The following is a 15,630-nucleotide window of genomic DNA, read 5'->3' as shown; positions in this document are numbered from 1 at the left end:
TCAACCACGAACTGAAGGTTATATCGCGACGGAGCTCTACCTACAGTGGGCTATTAGTTTGATTGTGTGCGTGTATGTCAAAGATAATAAAGCGAAAGACATTACGTCCTCCAACAAGCTATGTGAGTTCATTCTGCAAGATTCCTTCTCGTTTGCACTGGTCACGCGCAATGGAAATGCCCCCCCTCCCCCTCTCCCCTCCCCCCCTCCCCCCCCCCCCCCTCCCCCCCCCCCCCCCCCCCACCGCACCTGGCGATACAAGTTTGGAATTGTAGAAAAGTAGACTACGCAAAATAAATTCGAACTCTTGATGATATAATACGCAATGGGAATTTTTTGTTTGTTTGTTTGCTTAACGCCCAGCCGACCACGAAGAGCCATATCAGGGCGGTGCTGCTTTGACATTTAACGTGCGCCACACACAAGACAGAAGTCGCAGCACAGGCTTCATGTCTCACCCAGTCACATTATTCTGACACCGGACCAACCCCTAGCACTAACCCCATAATGCCAGACGCCAGGCGGAGCAGCCACTAGATTGCCAATTTTAAAGTCTTAGGTATGACCCGGCCGGGGTTCGAACCCACGACCTCCCGATCACGGGGCGAACGCCTTACCAATAGGCCAACCGTGCCAGCAATGGGAATTAAGCGCTGTAAATTTAGACATCTACTACAAGACATGTAAATGAGACTCTAGCCGAAGCAATCTCCTAGAACGTGAGAGAATAAGAAGCATAAAGCGACTTTCACCCCAAAGACCTTTCGTCTTTTGCACTTGCAATGATTCAATAAAACTGAACAACAGTGCATCTGTCTTTATTCTCAGAGCATTGCTTGTAAATATATGTCTTTGTGTTGCACGCGCAGGCACCAACCCCTTCGACATGGAGGCGTCCGTGACGGACCCTGATGGATGTACTGAGCTGTGTGACGTCATGGACCTGGAGGACTTCCACTACAAGATCATGTTCACGCCCAAAGTCAACGGAGTTCACACCTTGTCCGTTAAACACAAAGGAATGCACATCTCGGGTGAGCCGTTGTTGGATGAAAATGTCTATGAAACAATCTCCGTTATTAGCTGAAATTAAATTCATGTGGTTTGATTGCAACAAGAACGGGACAAAGAACAAAACAACAAAGAGAACACAATAAGAGTCAAACAACAGTTTGTCAAACTGTTGTCCTGATAGTAAAAGATCAACGCCGAAAACCCGGGATCAGTCATCATCGGTTGTATGTTTGCATGCCTCGCGAAGACCACCGTCTCGGTCTTCGAGTTTCGGCTAGCCAAGCCTCACTAATATTGTTGATGACTGATCCCGGATCTTCACCGTTGATCTTTTAGTTTCAGGCATACAGATTGACTAAAGGTTTTAATATCGCTTCACGCTACTTGTTTTTGAACCGATTTTAAACCTGATGTGAGCATTAGGTCGATGAACTCGGGAACGTCTCGTTTTGTTAAATTAAAATGTTCCGGTGCTTTACCATTATTGCTGGGTGGGGTTTTTCGTTCTATCGTGCGCTTTGCAGTTGTTATGCGGAAATTTATTTTGTACAAATTCCCACAACTTTTAGACAGTCTTTTCTTCACCTCACACAATGAATGGGTGTTTTCTGTGTCACCAACAGGCAGTCCATTCCAGTATTCTGTGGGCCAGCTCAATATGGGAGGATCTCACAAGGTTCAGGTTGGCGGACCTGGTCTGGAGAAGGGAGAAGTGGGCAGCTGGAGTAAGTGCCTGCTTATGTGTCTTTTGTTCTGTCTCTGTCTTTTGTTCTGTCTCTGTCTTTTGTTCTGTCTCTGTCTTTTGTTCTGTCTCTGTCTTTTGTTCTGTCTCTGTCTTTTGTTCTGTCTCTGTCTTTTGTTCTGTGTGTGTGTGTGTGTGTGTGTGTGTGTGTGTGTGTGTGTGTGTGTGTGTGCCGTGTGTGTGTGCGTGTGCGTGTGCGTGTGTGTGTGTGTGTGTGTGTGGTTGAATGTGTATGTGTGTATGTGTGTGTGTGTGTGCGTGGGTGTGGGTGTGTGTGTGTGTGTGTGTGTGTGTGTGTGTGTGTGTGTGCGTGTGTGTGTGTGTGTGTGTGTGTGGTTGAATGTGTATGTGTGTATGTGTGTGTGTGTGTGTGTGTGTGTGTGTGTGTGTGTGTGTGTGTGCGCGTGTGTGTGTGTGTGTGTGTGTGTGTGTGTGCGTGTGTGTGTGTGTGTGTTTGGCGCTTTCTGCCTGTTTCTCCCGTCTGTCTGTCTGTCTGTCTTTCTGTTTTTCTGTCTCTGTCTCTTTCTCACCACCTTTGTCTGTTCATGTTCTTCGCGAAGTCTTTGTAACGGAAATTCTGTGTTGAAGCTTTGTGCAAAACGAGCTTCATAAGGTGGACTACGCGAAGTGGACTTCGCCCAATTAATGACAGAGTTTAAATTGTTCTTTTCTCTTACTAGATGTGGCCAACATCTACACTCGTGAGGCTGGCCCCGGACTTCTGTCCTTTGGCGTGGAGGGACCCACTAAGGCCGAGATCACCCTGGAGAACCGTCCCAACGGCTTCCTGGGGGCCAAGTACAAGGTCAAGAAGCCAGGTACATGCTTTGCCTCACACCGTACGCTTATAGCCGGGAGCTGCTGTGACAATAGTTTGAGTTATCGGTATGGTACACCAATAGATATAATCTGCGTGTTTGAATTTTGAATTGAGTTTAAGAAATATTGATTGAATTATATTGTTTATTCGATATGATTGTCAACACAAAAAAGTCCAATGAAGAAGGATGCTACCCGCACCCCCCACACACACACACACACAACAAATGATGATAAAAAGAAAAGAAAAACAAAAGAAAGGCAAAAAAAACAACAACTAAGGGTTGAAGCATCCTGCATGCAACTGAGGTCAACAACAAAAATAGTTTGAGTCAGAAGATAAAGTATATGTTGCATGACAAGCCCAGTCACAGTCAGCATGCAGTTCCCTGAAATTGGGTGAAAACAACGAGAAAGGTCGGAATGGGTCACGGAAAATCATATGCACAGCGGTTTTAGCTTCTGTACCAAAGATTTGCAGAAGGATTCTTTAAGATGAGTTTTTTGGAAAGCAGATAGACATATGTGACCCTCCACCACGAAATGAGTCGCATGTCACCTCGCGCGGTTCTGCGCTAGGCTTAATATAAGTCCGGGGAGTGTGTGGTAACAGTGTGAGGGTCACCTTAGTCACAGGCTTATAACTCAAACAGTTTTCGCTCTTTTCTAAAACGGTTTTCACCACTTGATAGAGCATAAAAAACTCTTTAGAAAAAATTAAAAATATGAAAATCATGCAAAGGTGACATGCGACTCATTTCGTGGTGGAGGGTCACATATGATGTGTTGATCCGTTCGTTTTCTTTCAGCATAAAATAGAGCACAAAAAAAGAAAGAAAAACAAGACAAGCTTACGGGTACATAACAAACACAAAAAAGTCAAATACACACAAAAAAGACACGGACAAACAGCAGTTACACAAGGAATCAGTCAAACTAAAAGAAATCAAAGCGCGCAACACATAATTATTCCTTTGTGCAGGTAGACCAATTTTGTTTAATGTTCAAAGTTCCCAGTGAATGTTATTTAAAACGTTCAGGTATTATATACATCTCATGATGTACATTTATACAGGCATGCACGGTCTTCACATCAAGTTTGACGACAAGCACATCCCCGGCTCTCCATTCATGGTCAACATCGCCCCGGACAGCGGCACGGCCCGACTGGTCACCGTGTCTGCCCTCAGGGACAGGAACCTGCAGGTCAGTGTGACGTCATTCATGTGACATAAGCAATTAAGGAAACTGAAACCTGAACGATCTTCCATCTTTATGATATTGGTGTGATGAGGTTTTTATTCTGAAAATGTTTTTCCTTCTAGATGTGTGCAACTCTCCAAAGCAACGTAACCCCACCGATGGGTGTGACGTCATTGTTGTGACATCAGAAGAACAAGAGTTCATTCGACAGCAGAACAAAAGTTCATTTTCATTCATGAACATTTGGGCTAAGCAGCCGCAAATCTCAGCATAGGATCGACTGCCTCAGACATGTATATGAACTTTCATGTGTGATGCAACAGTAGTGACGCAAAGGCACTGCAATTTGAAAACGGGAGCCAAGTTTGGGGCTTATTTTTTTTATAACAGGCTTCGGCAAAATATTTTACCAAGTAATTAATAAGAATGTTGTGATTTTATCTGTGCTCTGAGGGTCAGTCCGAAACGTGAGGAAATGAGCAGCTTATGATAAACAAAACGAGAGAAATAAGGGATGAATCAAGCAACGCTATTTTTGCACTCATGCAAGCACTTGTGTTGGTCAATTTGTACAGAAACTATCTTAGTACAAGTAAGGTTATATGAAAAACAAAATCCTGCGTTCAGCATAACCAAAACATATGTTGTCGTACTTATAAACAGCCGAACGTGCCCTTGCGACCACCTCTCGAAATTGACCACCTGCATGCCCACAACGTCCAGAACCCCAGACGATTTTTTCTTCAATATAATTCACCTTTCAATATAGACCGCCTTTCTATAACGACCAATTTTAATCGGTACCTTGGGTGGTCGTTATAGTCAGGTCCAACCGTATAACAGTATACAAACGGTACAGGTGAAAAAGAAAGTTTACTTTTTTCTCAGGTCGACAAGCCCAACACTTTCACCGTTAACTTCAACGGAGCCACGGGCAAGCTGCACGCGTCTGTACGCACCCCTTCCGGAGGCCACGAGGACTGCTTCGTCCAGGAGATGGACTCAGGCATGTTCGGCGTGCGCTACATCCCCAAGGAGAACGGCGTGCACTATGTGGACGTCAAGCTCAACGATTCCCACATCCCCGACTCGCCGTTCGCCCTCATGGTGGGGTCGTGTGCTGCTGATCCGGCCATGGTCAGCGCTTCAGGAGAGGGTCTGGAGCACGCCAAATGTGGTGAGTCTTGGACAGAGAGATACAGTGGACACCCCCCCCCCACCCCGCCCCCACCTATCAAGGCCTCCATAACTCTGAGAAAATAGGGTCCTAAATAGGAGGGAGTCTTAAAATGGAAGTAAATTTACAGAGGCTATGAAACACTCTGTAGAACCTTCACGAGGGCGATACAAGGTATAGTCGATATGACGTGGTCCCAGGCCGGAATGAGCTCGTTTGAGAGGATGGCCAAGTTGGGTGTCGGTTGGGGGAGAGTCAGTCTAAAAAAAATGGTTTGATAGGTTGTTGATATGTGTTTCCGTTTCTGATATTCTAAATAATGATAGTTACAGCGCATTTAAACACTTGTTCTTCTCTGTCCTTTGCCAGGCGTGAAGAACAAGTTCGTTGTTCACACGGCCGGCGCAGGGTCTGGCCTGCTGGCTGTGACCGTCGATGGTCCCTCCAAGGTGGCCCTGTCCTGCAAGGAGTTGGACGACGGTTACGAGTTCACCTTCAACCCCTTCTGCCCTGGGGACTACCTCATCACCGTCAAGTACGGCAACATCCCCATCGCCGGGTCGCCCTACAAGAGCAATGTCTCCGGTGAGTCAGTTTGTAGAGACAAGAAGATTAGGCCCAAACATTTAATTTGTTTGATTGAAGTTGTTTTTTCATTTACAACGCTTGTTGCTTTTAATTGTCCAGAAATCGTGCGAGCTGTGTCCCCGGAATGTCAGAGAAGAGTTAATGTCCTTGTTAAGTCTTTTTGTGTGTGTGTGTGTGGAAGGGTAATATATTTATTTTGTTCTTGGCCTATCAAGCGCTGCAACTGATAAAGACAGCTGAAAAACGTGAAAGCTATGCGGAAGCACGCTCCTGCCCATCACACACCTAGGAACATTAATGAAAGGACAAGCGACTTTCATTCGCTTAAATGTATTGATGTAAAGTTAGTATTCGATAAGCTAGGCGTAGTGAGAAGTCTAGATACAATTTGCAGATGCAAATGTTTGTGCGATGGTGAAAGGCTTGCATAACTTCATGCTTGCGCGCGTATATATCACAAGTAATGAGAGAGAATAAGGGAAGGAGGAGAGAGAGAGAGAGAGAGAGAGAGAGAGAGAGAGAGAGAGAGAGAGAGAGAGAGAGAGAGAGAGAGAGAGAGAGAGAGAGTAAGAGAGAGAGAGAGTGGAGAGTGTTTGTGTGTGTGTGTGTGTGTGTGAGTGTGTGTGTGTGTGTGTGTGTGTGTGTGTTCGCGGGTGCGCACTGGCGTGTTACACGGAGTAGAACACATCAGGCTAGTGGCCTTTCTTGCAACAAGCGCATACCTTTGATGTTATTAGTTTGCATACGCTGGTTTTAACTGCAACGCATTTGCTGTAAACATACACGTTTGATGTGCTTGCACGCGTGTTTCTTGCATCTTAAGTAGAAAATAGTTTCCTGGCTTTCTTGTCTCGATCTGGATTGTCTCGTCTTCGTCTAAAGCGTCACGTCAGTTACATGCTTATTCTGGATACACGATCCGGAGGAAGAGAACGTGTGTGTTTCGTTTTATGTATACCTCTCTCTCTCTCTCTCTCTCTCTCTCTCTCTCTCTCTCTCTCTCTCTCTCTCTCTCTCTCTCTCTTTCTCTCTCTCTCTCTCTCTCTCTCTCTCTCTCTCTCTCTCTCTCTCTCTCTCTCTCTCTCTCTCCCTCTCTCTCTCTCTCTCTCTGTTTCTCGCTCGCTCCAGAAACCACTCGCATTACTTTCAAGTCTGCGTTGTGCATAATTTTGTCTGTTGCATAATTTCATTGTGTCAGCATATGAGGTTATTGTGTTACTGCATTATGTTTTTAATGCATAGTTAAGAGATGTCTACATGTACTCTCTATCAATATATCTATCTACCTATTGCTGTTATTTTAACCACTCTTTTAAAGGACTCTGGCCTTAGACAATCAAAGATTTGTTTCCATTTTTGTTCTTGTTCTATCTACCTATCTATCTATCGATGTATCTTTCTTTTTCTCTGATGTTCCCGTTCAGTGTTCTTTGCATTGTTTGTGTTTGTCTTCAAAGATGTTTGTGTAAAATGTTACTTTGCTTTGATTTTGATTTGTTCGTGTGAAAGAGTATTCGAAATTGTTGTGATCCGCAGATGAAACAGGCTGCTATTCGAAAGGTAACAGAATCGTCATTTATGAGTATTCATCTTTCCCGATTCACAGGCACTCAGCACCGGTTAATAACAGTCTGATCACATAAGTTCACAGCAAGTTAACTGCTGCTCACTAAATGTTGTACAATAACTGTTGTAAAGTTGCAACTGAAGTTAATATCATTATTAATAATGTATTTTATTATGATGTTTTTATTATCATAATAATCATCTTTATTATAATCATAATTTAAATTGATATTGTTTTTATTCATAAAACAACGACAACCGGTGTCTGGTGACTGTCTTCCTTACAAAACCCCTTTTCCCTATGCCAAGCTTACTTAAAATGTACAAACCTAACTCCTAGAACCCAAGATTTATCCAAGTTTCCGAGTTCAGTTTCCATTTTTAGACGACCTACTCCGACTGTATTTGTATTTTATTCCCACTGGGGTTTCGTGCACTTTGTTGCCCTGTCGGTAATTCCATCCTTGCCGTCTCCCCGACCCCATCCCGTCCCGTATATCCTCTACACCGTACCTCATTTACACGTTTGTTTTTCTCCTTCTTCCATACGTCCTCAATCAAATCAAATCAAATTAACTTTAATATCTCACATGGATAAATTGCAGTGGTGGTACATATAACATACAGACAAACGAAGGACTACAACATTAATTAATATTATATTTGAATATAAATATGTGCAATAAATAAACAGTATTTGTACACTCAGAGCGCACCTATTTTCTCGACTTCAACTGACATTTTAGGTTATTTCTACCAGTCGTTGTTGACTTTGTTTCTGTTTTGAATACAGACTGAGGTTTACCTTTTTTTTTCCCTTCTTTCTCGAAACCACCGAGAATAAAACATTAGTGTTCCCTGACAGATTTTTTTTTTAACTATTATAGTTTCAGCGTCCTCCATTTGAAATCCTTAGCACCCAGTCATCCCGTCCATCCCCAACTGTACTCCCAACCCCCCCCCCCCCCCCTCCCCCCGAGATGAGTTTGTTCGCCCTACCTTTCATCTTCTGCTTTTAAAACAACCTGACCTGCATAATTCTAGACACAATAAGAAAACATTTGCGCGCGCGCTGTTTCCACCCAAACTTTTTCTGCATTTCGTCCTCAGGCTTGAGTCGGGTTGTTTTATTTGCCAAAGAGTCCTACTACTCCTGATTTCCTCAATAGCTTTCTGCCTCTTACTCTATTCTCTTGGGCCAATTCCTGCCCAATTCAAAACAGCCCGATCGAAGTCAACCCATTGTTCAGATTAACAGCTTACTTCATAAAGTGCGTCTTTAACAGAAAGCAAAGATAACTTACTGTTTAATGAGAGATAATCTAAATAATGTAGGCACAATTGTTGTGTCACCTGCAGTTTCTAGGCACTTTAAGTGTTTAAGGTTAGCGTAATTTTGAGTATTTCTTCATACAGTCTAACAGATGTATCGTGAAGTTCGTTTCAACCATTACAGTTAAGTTTGACATATTTTAACTTGTTTTTCGCCCGATGTCTGTTTACCCGCAGAAACGTCGTTATAATCTTTTTAGGAGAACATATGTATCATTGAACATAAATAATAATATATATATATCATTTTGTTTTGTTGTTGTGCAACATATACTATTTAAGCAATGCACTGTACGTGTTAATTGCTATTTGTGTTGTAAACATCTGTTAACAAACGTTCGTCAAAATGTGTGGCGTCTAAGTCGGACCAGCAATGTTGTGTTACTTTGGAAATACCTACTGGTCCGTTGAACGTAAATGTAAACTGAGCATAACACGCTGATATAACACATGCTTTTTCTTTTGATCTGTTCTGTGCAGAGGGTAAGTTGACTTTAAACATTTTCTGCAATATGATGTATCCCAGTCTGCTTTAACAAAGCAGCGCCCTAGTATGCTTTCGACTGCACCCCGTGTAATCATTTCTTTACTATATACTTTAAATGGCACTTGTCCGTGTTTGCTGCCAAACTTTTGTTGAACCATTTATGTTAAATAGTATTGATTTTGATTTCAATCCTCTTTTTCAACACAATACCTATATAACACCACAAAAATGCCATTACAGTCCTCAAGAAATGAACTAACTATTGAAAATATGTCCAAATTGATGCATTTTGTAATTTATCTCTCAGTAATAAGTGTTAACTGTCATACATGCATTCTGCATCCATCTCTGACTTGCGTTAACCTGAAGCAGTAATTTAAACAACGGAATCAAAATCTAAATAACAAAGTGACTGTGGTGAGATGAACAAAGTTGAAAAACAAAAGAAATCTGTACTCACCGATACAAGGACAGCACAATTATACGAATTTTCGCTTATTAAAGCTTCATCAGGTAACACAAACAAAAGTCAGTGTTGCTTTTGCTTTTTGTGGTCCTTTGTTTTTGCTACCTGATGAAGCTTTTATAAGCGAAAATTCGTATTATTGTGCTGTCCTTGTATCGGTGAGTACAGAATTATTTTAGTTTTTCAACGGAATCAAAGTTAGAGTATTCTGTCGTCAATACTAACTTACATAATTGTAAACATACATATCATACTCCCTGGTTTCACAATGCCAGCTTTGTTGTAACATTACATTTGCAGTCAAAACGATCAGCCTGTCAAAGACAGACACTTTAATTGAATGCATCTCTACGTTGTCATATAAGCCGTTATCCGACAGTATATTTTAAGCATGTGTTGTTAACACATCAGTGAAAAATGCTTACTAATGTGTAAAGGTGAGTATGTCGTATTTGTTTTATAATCTTATGTTGTGGGCATGTTGACATGGAAATAATTTTTATATACTGGCACTTTTACCACACATGCACATTCGCGTGGTTTTTGTTGTTGTCTGGCACCACAAGTATTGAATTACGATGCCATGTCACTTTGGTTATTAGCACAATATTTCTTCGTTATGTTTTGAATGGAAACTTAAATGCACTTTCACATTCTGTTCGTACTTCGCAAGACAGCATTTTATTTTGTGAATGGTTTCACACAAAACAGTTTAAGTGACATGTATACAATGGAAGTAACTATGTCACTATAACAAAAGCACTAGTTGCAACACACCTGGAGTTTTTACAGAAGCCAAAGAAAGTGTGTTTTTGATCTGAAGCCATATGTGTAAAAGTCTGTAGCACTGGTCGAATATCTTGCTTTAGATGTTGTTTCTGGAAAGTCTTGATCAAGTGCACAACATCATCGTCAGTTTAGGCATTCCATACACTTGCATGGCTACCAGCTTTGGCATATACTGAGGGGAAAACCACATAATGAACATTTGGCACCACAAGAAGGGAAGAATAATTGGCTTGAAAATTTCGGAATCTTCGTCGCCCACAGGATTTCAAAGGGAAAGTAGTGAGTGTGTGTGTGTGTGTGTGTGTGTGTGTGTGTGTGTGTGTGTGTGTGTGTGTGTGTGTGTGTGTATGTGTGTATGTGTGTGTATGTGTGTGTGTGTGTGTGTGTGTATGTGTGTGCAAGCGTGAGTGTGTGTTCTTTGCACCTGTACACCTTCAAGTATGCGCAGTTCTACGGACCGTGTCTCAACTTAGTCACAGAATTCTGAATTCTGAAACTATTGAAACCATCCCAACCAATAAAGAATGATAAACAACTGAACAAATAAATAAATAAATAAATAAATGGATAGATGAATAATTACTTACACAGATAAAGAAATAAGTAAATATATAAATAAATGAATAATAAATACAATCATGAATAAATAGATAATAATACATAAATAAATACATAAATAAATAACTCAAAAATACATTCTTAAAATTCAAACCTTCAAACTTCATTATTTGCAGGAGCCGGTCGCAAGTCGTCCCCCATCATGGAACAGTCGACAATGATGATTGAGACAGTGGAGAAGAAGGCGGGCCTTGGGGGCAAGATCCGCAAGTTCCGTGGCGATGCCTCCAAGGTGGTGGCAAAGGGCCAGGGCCTGAAGAAGGCCTTCACCAACCGCCTGCAGACCTTTAATATTGACACCAAGGAAGCTGGTGAGTGCGGGTGGAGTAGACCAACTCCAAAAATAACTATGTACATGTTTGTAAAGGTTGTGAAAGAGCGAATACTCCTAATTATAGTGCGGCAAACTTTATTAGTGTGCTCCTTGTCCGCGTGTTTAAAAACATCCCTCACAAATGACTGGCGTATAATGTCCCCTGGGAAAGTTTGACTCATTGGGCAGGAAGGAGAGGAGGAGTAAGAGTAGGATTGATTTGGGGTAGGGGTGGTAGGTTTTGGGGCCCGGGGCTGACCTAACCGCCTGCAGACCTTTTATCTGGACGCCAGGGACGTTGAACAATAAGTGGAAATGGAATTGGTGGAGATGTGGAGTTCATGGGGTTTTCATATTGCAAGGGCATTTAGAATAGAGATGGGATTGGTGAGTGTGGTGGAAAGTGGATTGATGAAGGTTGTGGTATTTACCGGGTTCATGGTGCATTCATATAGCACAGGCAATAATTAACAAAGCAGATGACTCTGAGTTGAGATAGGATTGGTGTAGTAACAGGCACACGTATTCAAACGCCATCTTGCATCAAGGGAAGTAACCTAATCCAATTATCACTATGAATGCCCCTTCTTTGTCTTTTTTACGAAATGTAACTAAGCTGCCAAAGTGAAGGCAGTCCTCCTGCGCTGTAGCAATATTTGTTACGCAGAATCGTATTTTACGTATAGCCCTGGAAGCGATCTGAGGGCCCTTTTCTTCGATATTATTCTTTTAACTCAGTATCTCTGTCCCTGAATGTGTACAGGCGAGGCCCTCCTGATGGTCGGCATGATCGCACCGAGCGGGCATCCAGAGGCGGAGCTGAGTGTCAAGAAGACGACCAACACCAACTACGCCATCAGCTACAAAGTCACCGAGATTGGCGACCACGTGCTGCACGTCAAGTGGGGTGATGACGACATCCCCGGCTCTCCCTTCGTCCTCAGCACGTGAGCTGCGCGTGCTCATCTCTTACGTCATTTCCAGTCATCCGGGTCTTGTCGCGGATTGTCAGTCTTCCGAGCGAAAGGAGTGACTCCCCTTCCTTCAAGGCGACAGAGTGACTACAATTATTTCTCTTTGTTTTGTTTTTTTCAGTTGGAAACTACATGTACAGTTCCCCCTTCTTTGATTCCCCACCAGATGAATATTCTAGGTTGTTATTGACTGCCGAAAATGTGTATACATCAGTGTCATCAGTTTGAGATCCCGTACAATTCCATTTACGTCTATTTTGATATGGTTGTGCTATAATCATTTCCCTCTGTAATTGTGACTTATTCTTCAGGCTGTAGACTGAGATAATTTTCCCCCAAGTGTGTCATATCAGTGTTTTTGTGTATTACACATTATTCAATGGTAGTTCGTAAGTCTGACGGATATTGTTACACCTGCTTGTCAATGTGATAGCACTCGTTTTGCGGACTTGATGTTTTTTTTACTGAACATATTTTATTCTTCAATATTTCGGATGCTTTGGTTGTCTTCCTTCCACCTTTTTTTTCGGCAAATCCTGCATTTTGTCATAATTACTTCCAAGTCATCATTTTGTCCAGAAAATTATCTTTCATGGTTTGTATTCGCTTAAGTTGATTTTTTGGCCGAAAAACAACATTGGTCAACCTGCACATTTCTGCAGTGATGGCCAGTTAATTTGTTCGACCAGGCTGTAACTTGACAGGCAAAAGAGGTGTACACTTTCATTATTTTTGCATGAAGTGTGCTTTGAATGTAGATTGGAATAGAACCCTTTTTGGTCTTTTTTTCTGGTCAAGTGTGTCTTCGATTTTGGGGCAGTATAATACAGACTGGCTTCAACTTCTTGCCGTACAATCATCATGCAGCTTCAGTATGTCTCGAAGCGGAAGTGAGAGTTTACACCCATATTCGAGTTCAGGGTTTGCATGCGATTCTTCTTACCTTTTTTTCCTATGCTTCTCTTTTCTTGAACAAAAAATGGACTATGCGTGTTCTTGTGCTACTCGATTATATTTGAATGTCTTTTTGCTTAAATGCACAGCATGACTGAGTCTACATATCTGTACTGTACATGGTTTCTTTGAAAACATAAAGCTCGTTCGCTGAGAGTGCAGCTGCTGGCCAAAAGTTAAGCATTTGTATCTCTCTTATTTGAGGTTCGAGCAAAAGACAACTGACGTTAATATTTGTGTTGACATCAACCCTAAGCCAGAGTAATGTTTTGCTATTACAAGCCAAGAGGAATATTATTTTAGACTAGCTGTTCGTGCAGACGTAGCTTACATCCTGCTGAGTCAGTAACCCATTTATGGCAAACTTAGTACCCGACTCTTGTTATTTAGGTATTCCGAAAATTGTTCTCCATAGTTTTTTTCTACATTATTTTGACCAGTGTATCTTTGTGTGCGTGTGAGAATTGCATGCAAATTATTGAGTTGTTTCAATAAATATATATTTAGTCCATTTCATCCCGTGTTCTTTTCATTGTGCTTATCTCTGAACTGCTCCACTGAAGCCTTATTTTCTGTGTCTGTTTTCCCTTTCTTTTTTTCCACCTCTCTTGTGTGTGTGTGTGTGTGTGTGTGTGTGTGTGTGTGTGTGTGTGTGTGTGTGTGTGTGTGTGTGTGTGTGTGTGTGTGTGTGTGTGTGTGTGCGGGCGAGCAAGTAATTAATAAGATAGCAGATTATTACCTACAATCAAAGAGAAAGAATTAGGGGGAAGGTTTGATGATGCTTCAAAACTTAGATTCATGACTGACAATCCAAGGGGGAAAACTCAGTAATTAATAGGAAAAAGACTGCGATTTTGCTGATTCTTTCCCTCGACGTTTCAGTGTACGTGTGTTTTGTTCTACTCAAATAGGGCATGCACTTATTAATGACATTTTGCAAATAAAATCCGGTTCAACATGGTATTCATCCTTTTATTGTACAGCTTTGTTTTGCACCGTTGTCTTAATTAACAGTCTAATTTTAGCAGTAAAATGTATTTGTGTTAATTCCTTGACCCACGCCCGATCCCGACATATTCCGACATCACTGGGTACTTTTTTTGAAAACACATGGACATGATGAATAAAGTCATAGTTAAGCTATCTGTGAGAACGTTATGCAACCTCCCCCCCCCCTCCCCCCCCCCCCCCCTCCCCCCCCTCCCCCTCCCCCTTAGATCCGCATAGTCATGAACTGAATGGGTCGGGAAAACCGTGACTCAGTGTAACAGTCAGTGCAGACGAACGCATCGTTCCAAGTACATCAGTCCAACCGCAACAATGAACAAAACAAGCAAACAAGCAAACAAACAAACATAAACAACAGCATAATCCGAGTATCTAATCTGTGGAGTACGTGATTTTTGTGGTGGCAGTAGGTTTTTAATTGTTGTACATCAAGTTAACTCCGAGTAAGATTAGTTGAGTAAAATGTTCTCCAGTAGTAACTTCAGTCCATAACTTCTACTTGGACTGAATTTTTTAATTCAATTATTGTTTTATTTTACATGTATTCTTTTGTTATTGTTTTCTTGTGGTTTTTCTAATGTTTTCCGCGTACTGTAGGTGTATATCAATCAAATCAAATCAAATCAAATCAAATTAAACGTATTATCTCACTTGGAGAAATAGCAGTGGTGGTGCATGAAACATATAAAGACACACGAAACACTAAAACATTAGCATTATATTTGAATATAATGTACTAAGTAAAAACATTAATTGCTCTCAACGTAACACCTCAGTCTCTGCAGTCACATTATAAAGACAGTTGCAACTTGATGAATTCAGTTTTAGAGTCTTCATTTACAGCATTGTCCAGTTATGAAAATGTTAATGAATTAGGACAAAGCAGACTTGTTTTCTTTTTACATTTAGTCAAGTTTTGACTAAATGTTTTAACATAGAGGGGGAATCGAGACGAGGGTCGTGGTGTATGTGTGTGTGTGTGTGTGTGTGTGTGTGTGTGTGTGTGTGTGTGTGTGTGTGTGTGTGTGTGTGTGTGTCTGTCTGTCTGTGCGTGTGTGTGTGTAGAGCGATTCAGAGTAAACTACTGGACCGATCTTTATGAAATTTGACATGAGAGTTTCTGGGTATGATATCCCCAGACGTGTTTTTTTCTCATTTTTTCGATAAATGTCTTTGATGACGTCATATCCGGCTTTCTGTAAAAGTTGAGGCGGCACTGTCACACCCTCATTTTTTAATCAAATTGATTGACATTTTTGTAAAGCAATCTTCGACGAAGGCCGGACTTCGGTATTGCATTTCAGCTTGGTGGCTTAAAAATTAATTTATGACTTTGGTCATTAAAAATCTGAAAATTGTAATTAAAATTATTTTTTTATAAAACGATCCAAAACTACGTTTATCTTATTCTTCATCATTTTCTGATTCCAAAAACATATAAATATGTTATATTCGGATTAAAAACAAGCTCTGAAAATTAAAAATATAAAAATTATGATTAAAATTAAATGTCCAAAATCGATTTAAAAACAATTTCATCTTATTGCTTGTCCGTTCCTGATTCCAAAAACATATAGATA

General features: G+C 41.3%; 1 protein-coding gene across 4 annotated transcripts in view; it reads left to right on the top strand.

Annotated features, from left to right (window-relative positions):
• LOC138959706 (filamin-A-like) overlaps positions 1–13,558 on the top strand; it is a 76,672-nt gene extending 63,114 nt beyond the window's left edge. For 3 of the 4 annotated variants that reach the window (XM_070331296.1, XM_070331295.1, XM_070331297.1), the window contains 9 exons: positions 870–1,034; positions 1,638–1,739; positions 2,437–2,574; positions 3,651–3,781; positions 4,667–4,955; positions 5,325–5,540; positions 7,080–7,103; positions 10,918–11,112; positions 11,878–13,558. In XM_070331296.1, the coding sequence (XP_070187397.1) occupies positions 870–1,034; positions 1,638–1,739; positions 2,437–2,574; positions 3,651–3,781; positions 4,667–4,955; positions 5,325–5,540; positions 7,080–7,103; positions 10,918–11,112; positions 11,878–12,065 (1,448 nt within the window). In that variant the 3' untranslated portion in view covers positions 12,066–13,558. The remainder of the gene's footprint in view (positions 1–869; positions 1,035–1,637; positions 1,740–2,436; positions 2,575–3,650; positions 3,782–4,666; positions 4,956–5,324; positions 5,541–7,079; positions 7,104–10,917; positions 11,113–11,877) is intronic. The other variant, XM_070331298.1, reaches the window with a different exon arrangement.
• The last annotated feature ends 2,072 nt before the right edge of the window (positions 13,559–15,630 follow it).

Source organism: Littorina saxatilis, linkage group LG2 (assembly GCF_037325665.1).
Source record: "Littorina saxatilis isolate snail1 linkage group LG2, US_GU_Lsax_2.0, whole genome shotgun sequence".
In the NCBI taxonomy this organism is placed as follows: Eukaryota; Metazoa; Mollusca; class Gastropoda; order Littorinimorpha; family Littorinidae; genus Littorina; species Littorina saxatilis.
Note: the sequence above shows the minus strand (reverse complement) of the source record. Positions and strands in the feature narration are given on the sequence as shown.